The 5,768-nt window shown below is 52.8% G+C and overlaps 1 protein-coding gene across 1 annotated transcript; it reads right to left on the bottom strand.

Annotated features, from left to right (window-relative positions):
* Positions 1-2,828: 2,828 nt before the first annotated feature.
* Positions 2,829-4,262, bottom strand: LOC143037279 (uncharacterized). Its single transcript, XM_076205411.1, has one exon. It carries the CDS (start codon positions 4,260-4,262, stop codon positions 2,829-2,831), a length of 1,434 nt encoding a protein of 477 aa, XP_076061526.1.
* Positions 4,263-5,768: the final 1,506 nt, after the last annotated feature.

Here is a 5,768-nt window from a genome sequence, read left to right as displayed (position 1 = left end):
TGTCTCAGCGCCAGCCTTGAACTTGTCGAGGCAAGAGTCGGTGGCGTGAGGCGAGCTGCAAATACCGCACTTGGGTTGCTTCGCTGAGCACCTCGCTTGGTGATGACCATAGCGCTGACATCTGAAACAACGGAGAGGATCAGGAATGTACGTTCGTACATCATAGCTGCCATACATCCCCAGGTCGATACGTGAGAATGGTTCTCCTTTGATGGTGATGATAACCTGGCGGGTGGGCGTCTTATCCCAGCGACGCATTCTCATGGCCCCGATCACCTGAGGATGGTCCTCAATGGCCTCGGTGAAGTATGAGGTCGGGTAGTCGTGCACCACGAGTCTTTGTCGCTTGTCTTCGGGATTAAGACGCTCCAGGGTCAGAGGCTGTCCATTCAACGAAGTGACCGCCTTAAGCTCCTCGACAAGCTGGTAACTGCTCGGTAACAGCAACAAGTTACCGTCGCCGAGGGGCCGGAGGGAGATCAGTTTACCGTGGAGGGGACCCCTCTCAAGAGCTCGTACCACTTCAAAAGCCGTGTCGTACCCTGCTGAGGGTACGACCTTGAAAGTGGGGAGCTTGCCACCCCTATTGTGAGGAGGGGCCATCACCACGGCAGCCTCATCATCAGATGGAGGCTCTGATCCTGGAGCGCAGCGCCTACGCTTCACCACGCCAGTAACGGTATCAGATGCCGCCATGGTGGCACTGATAAGCTAACGTGTGTGAATCCTACGTATCCTCAACAACTTGAACGGAAAAAAAAAAAAAAAAAAAAAAAAAAAAAAAAAAAAGCAATTTAAGGGCAAGTGATCGCGGGCGTTACCTAGCGCGTTCGTACCGTGTCTTATCCTGTCTATCTGTAAGCAGTAACGAAATTACGAGGCTCGATTGCGCGAGGGTGCGCGAGACCGGGCTAATGCTTGACGAAGGGTCCCCCCTCTCCCGCCGTGAAAACGATTTTTCAAAGAACCACAAGGGCTACGCTAACCGTGCAGGGAGAGTTATATGGGGCATAACCTGCCAGAGCGAGATTCCGCGAAGGAAGAGGGAATTAGCTCGGGTAGCAGGGCAAACGTATTACAAGCGGCAGCACGACAAACAGAGCGAGTGACTCGGGTATTTGCGGCTGAAATCTTGAGAATCACGTGGCGAGACGACGAAGCGAGAGTATCCATACAGAGCGGAAAATCTTTTCTCAGTGGTAAGGACCACTGCTCCCCTTCTTATATACACAGACCGCACGACACCAGCGTCATAGCACAGGTGCCAACATGTACTTAATTAATTTATCCTAATTCTATTTACCCAACTCCACACTTCCACCATTTCCTTTATTCTTGTGTGGAGAGGGCTCACAAAATAATTTCTACCTGATACCTTAATTCTACAATGTAATGTGACCAAAGATATGTTGGCTCTACGTCGCCGCCTGGTTTTGGCGTGCGTGCCCCTTGACCTGATATCGGCGAGGTCACCGATTTCGTACTCCTCCGCTGGTACATTCGCGCGCACTTCTTGTCCATAGAGTCCCTGCGCACAAAGGGGCTCATTGTTTCTCTTGGATCCGGGCTCCTTCGCTACAACATATTGTCATGGTCGGGGTATCGTGAACGTGGCCATGCCAGAGCACACTCAAATGAATTCCCATACACTAGCACATCGTCTAAGTATACCAGGGCGCTTTTCCAGAGCAGCCCATCCAACACACGCTCCATCAGGCGCTCAAAGGTTGCCGGGGCATTCACTAGGCCAAAATTCATCACTTGGAATTGATATAGCCCCTGCCCATACGAGAAGGCCGTCTTCTCTCTGTCCTCCTCCGCTACCTCAACTTGATGGTAACCAGACTTCAAGTCCAAGGTCGAGAACCACTGAGCACCCGCGAGCGCGTCAAGCGTGTCATCCACCCTCGGTAGAGGGTAAGAGTCCTTGGTTGTCACCGCGTTAAGGCCCCGATAGTCCACACAACACCTGGTGGACCCATCCTTCTTCTTTACGAGTACGACTACCGCACTCCAGGGACTGGTCGACTTTTCGATTACCCTTTGCGCGCGCAGTTCCTCCACGGCTTTCTCCACTTCCAGCCGACGGGCGGGCGCGATTCTTCGGGGCGGCAGCTTGACCGTCCGACTATCCCCTGTGTGTATACGGTGTTTCACCAGGCTGGTCCGGCCCAGGTCGGTATCCCCCTTCGAGAAGACATCTGCATACTGAGTCAACACTTTACTCACCTCGTCAACCTGTTCCCCAGACAGACATGCCGAGCTCCTCTGCAATAGATCCTGCAGATGAGGTGGGACTTCAGTGTTACTCCCCTGCTTGTTCTCGAAGTGACCTTCCATGACCATAGTCGCCTGTACACCACCCTCGCCCGGGCCCAGGCTTTCCCCTTCCTGCTCTTTACTTAGACGGCAACGGTGGTTGGTTTCAGGTGGTCGTACAGTGTGGGCTTCCTCTGCGTCAACGGCGCCCTCCCGAAGCGGCACCACGTCACCTCCGACCGACATGGTCATCTCCCCGAAATCCAGCACCGTCTTGCTTTGCTGGAGGTAGTTTAGACTGAGCAAGTTCTCCCCGACGTCAGCTACAAAAACGGGAAGATGCTCCTCCGTGTTGCCAACCGTTAACCTGGCATGCACTGGTCCCCGCAGCTGCGTGCAGTGTCCCGTGATCCCACACAGCTGTTGCTGGGCCACCGGGGGTCGTCCAGTTGCCACCATGCCGTCCTGCACGAATGTGCGTTCTGCGCCCGAGTCCACCGTGAAGCAGCAAGACTTACCGTCCACTTGCCCGCCTACCTGAACGGTCCGGGCGCCCTCGGCGCGGCAACTTAAACGGACTGGGGTCTCCCGTCTTTCGACTGGCATTCGACCCCTTCCGCCAGACCCTCCCAGTTTCCCGCTAACTTCTTGCTATCCTTGTCGGAGACGATGGCACACCCTGCCGTCTTATACCCCTCACCACAACTCCAGCAGCAGGGTTTGTACCCGTACGGTCCTGTTCCAGCACCGACAGCCTTTCCGCCACTCGTCCCCTGCGGGCAGTACTTTTTGGAATGCCCCTGTTGCCCACAAGAGTAGCATTTACCCCGGAACTCACCTGAGGGTGATGCAGGTCTAGAGGGGGGATTGTCCACTTTCCCCTTCCTTGGCCTCACCTTGCAGGAGTCACTGTTCCAGCTGGGTCGCTCCCGCGTAACCTGGAGAAACGACTCCATCTCCAGGCCCCTCGCCAGGGTCTCCTGTAGGTCCTTAGGGTGCGCCTGCTGGACGTATATCCTCAGCTGCTGGTTGTCGATGGCGTCAACAAACTGATCCCGCAAGAGAATGGTGATCGTCTCCTCACTGGCCTCCGGGTACGCACGGCGCACCAATACCTCCAAATCCTGCGCCAAGCGTGTCAGGGTCTCTCCCGGACCTCTTACCCGGGCCCGGAACCTGGTCCTGAACACCTCAGTTTGATGCTGATGCCCGTACCTCCTCTCCAGCGTCGCCGTCACCTTACTGTAGGAGGTCCGCTGGGTGGCTGGCAGCTGGTTCAGGACTTCCAACGCTGGGCCTTTGAGCGCCCATACGAGCTGCATGGCCATCTCCGGTCGGCTCCACTGATGGGCGCTAGCCAAGAGTTCGAACTGTGTCTTGTACGCTTCCCAAGACACTGTTCCGTCGAACTCCTGCGGGCGGCGCCTCGTCCCGCTCCTTAGCCTCCGTGACGTGGAGTTGGCAGCCGAGAGGCCCGACATTACCGAGGCTGGCGGAGGTGGCGGAGGCGACAAAACACTCGCCGGGGTACCTGGGGGAGACGGGAACGCCCTTGCCAATGGAGAAAGGCTCTTGAGTCTTCCGTGCCGACTATTAGCTTCGTCCTCGTCACTATCTTCCGCCTCGCTAGCTTGCCCACTTTCCCGGTGCAGCGTATCCTCATGCTGAGAGAGGACAGGGGATACTTGCGCTGCCACAACTTCATCCACATACTTCCTAAGGTCACTGGCCACTTTTTCAACCTCTCCCTTCACCTCGTCCTTGGTGAAAACTGCACTTAAAACCTCTTCTTTCACCCGCGAACACTCCTCCTTAACGAGTCCAAGCACCCGTTCGAACACACTGTCAACACGGTTCGCCACTGCTTGAATTTCGTCTCGCTGTGCTTTTCCTTGCTCCGATAAAGCATGGTTCACCATTGCTTGCAGTTCAGCGTGCTGTGTCCTTCCTTGTTCCGCCATAGCTCCTATAACGTCTGCTAGTGTGGTTTCAGTATCAGCCATACTAGTGTAATGACTCTACGGCACTGAAAACGACCACAATATCACTTACCTGGGCACAACACCTTGAACCTGTCACCCGTCACGACAAAACGGTCGCGGCTTCTCCCGTTCACACTCGATAGATCACCGCGGCGCACTAAAAATGCACTTATACTTACAGATCCCACTTCTGACACCACTGTAACAAACCTCCCCAGAGACTGGAGGTCGTCACTCGATTGAGGATCCGTGGGTTCGGCGCATCATTGACAGACGCGACGGTAATTTTCTTGAGCTTCGCCCAGCTGCCCGTCACCTCGTCTCCTTGCTGAGTTCCCAAGTCGACGAAAACGCCAAGTTTATTTCTATTTCTATTTACGCAGAATCACTACAAAAACAATACTGGGCTGTAGGAGGCACCTCGGGTCGCTTGCCAACCCTCGAAAGGCTACTTGAAGCCTCGCTACAGCTTACAAACACGATACTAAATATGCGCGGGAATCACGACGTCTTCTCCTGTCAGCTGCTGCTGTTCGTCTTGCCGTCATTGCTGGGTAGCGTGGTTATATAGCACGCCTCGACCAATTACAGTCGCTGCTCGAGGTCACGTGACTCCAGGTGGCGTCCGGCCTTGGCGCCACGAGTACCACGAAGTCGTCACATCATGCGATAGGGGGCCGCGTTCGTAACATTATATATTTTGTTATGGAGGAACTTAACCATAAATATGACAGGAATGAGTGGCGCTTGTTTATTGACTCTTCAAAAGTGAGTCTGGAAGTTGTTTTGCTCCACAATGGAAATAAGTTTCCTTCTGTTCCTCTGGCCCATGCAGCCAACACGAAGGAAACATATGAGAGTATGAAGCTGCTATTGAAAAAAAAAGTATGAATAACATAAATGGAATATCTGTGGTGATCTAAAGGCTGTGGCATTTTTACGTGGAATGCAGATAGGTTACACAAAGTTTTGTCGCTTTCTCTGTGAGTGGGACAGTTGGGATAAGGAAAATCTTTATGAAAAGAATGTCTGGCCAAATGACCTCTGACCCCAGGAGAGAAGAATGTTGTCAATCCTCCAATTGTTGGTTTGGAGAAAATTTATCTGCCTCCTTTGCATATTAAGCTAGGATTAATGAAAAATTTTGTTAAAGGTATGGATAGAGCTGGCAAGGGATTCACATGTTTGAAAAATAAGTTTCCTACAGTAAGTGATGCAAAAAACAAAGGTATTTTTGTTGGACCACAGATTAGGGAGTTGAGAGACCAGAATGATCTTGAAAAAGCTGCATGGCTGTCATTTAAGTAAGTTTGTGCAGATTCTTTGGGGAATCATAAAGCAAATAACTATTCTGAAATCGTAGAGCTACTGACATCCTACAAGGCCTTGGGATGCAATATGAGCCTAGAAATTCACTTCCTAGACTCTCACTCGGACTTATTCCCTGTAAATCTTGGCGCCGTCAGTGACGAGCATAGTGAGAGGTTTCACCAGTACATCCTGAACATGAAAACCTGGTATCAAAGG

Source organism: Oratosquilla oratoria, chromosome 22 (genome assembly GCF_046742065.1).
Source record: "Oratosquilla oratoria isolate Oo_2021 chromosome 22, ASM4674206v1, whole genome shotgun sequence".
In the NCBI taxonomy this organism is placed as follows: domain Eukaryota; kingdom Metazoa; phylum Arthropoda; class Malacostraca; order Stomatopoda; family Squillidae; genus Oratosquilla; species Oratosquilla oratoria.
The sequence above is the reverse complement of the archived record's forward strand: the minus strand, read 5'-3'. Positions and strand labels throughout refer to the sequence as shown.

What these genes read in the sequence shown, in the direction of transcription:
- LOC143037279 (XM_076205411.1), bottom strand. Translation starts at nt 4,262, where the DNA reads ATGGCTGATACTGAAACCACACTAGCAGACGTTATAGGAGCTATGGCG.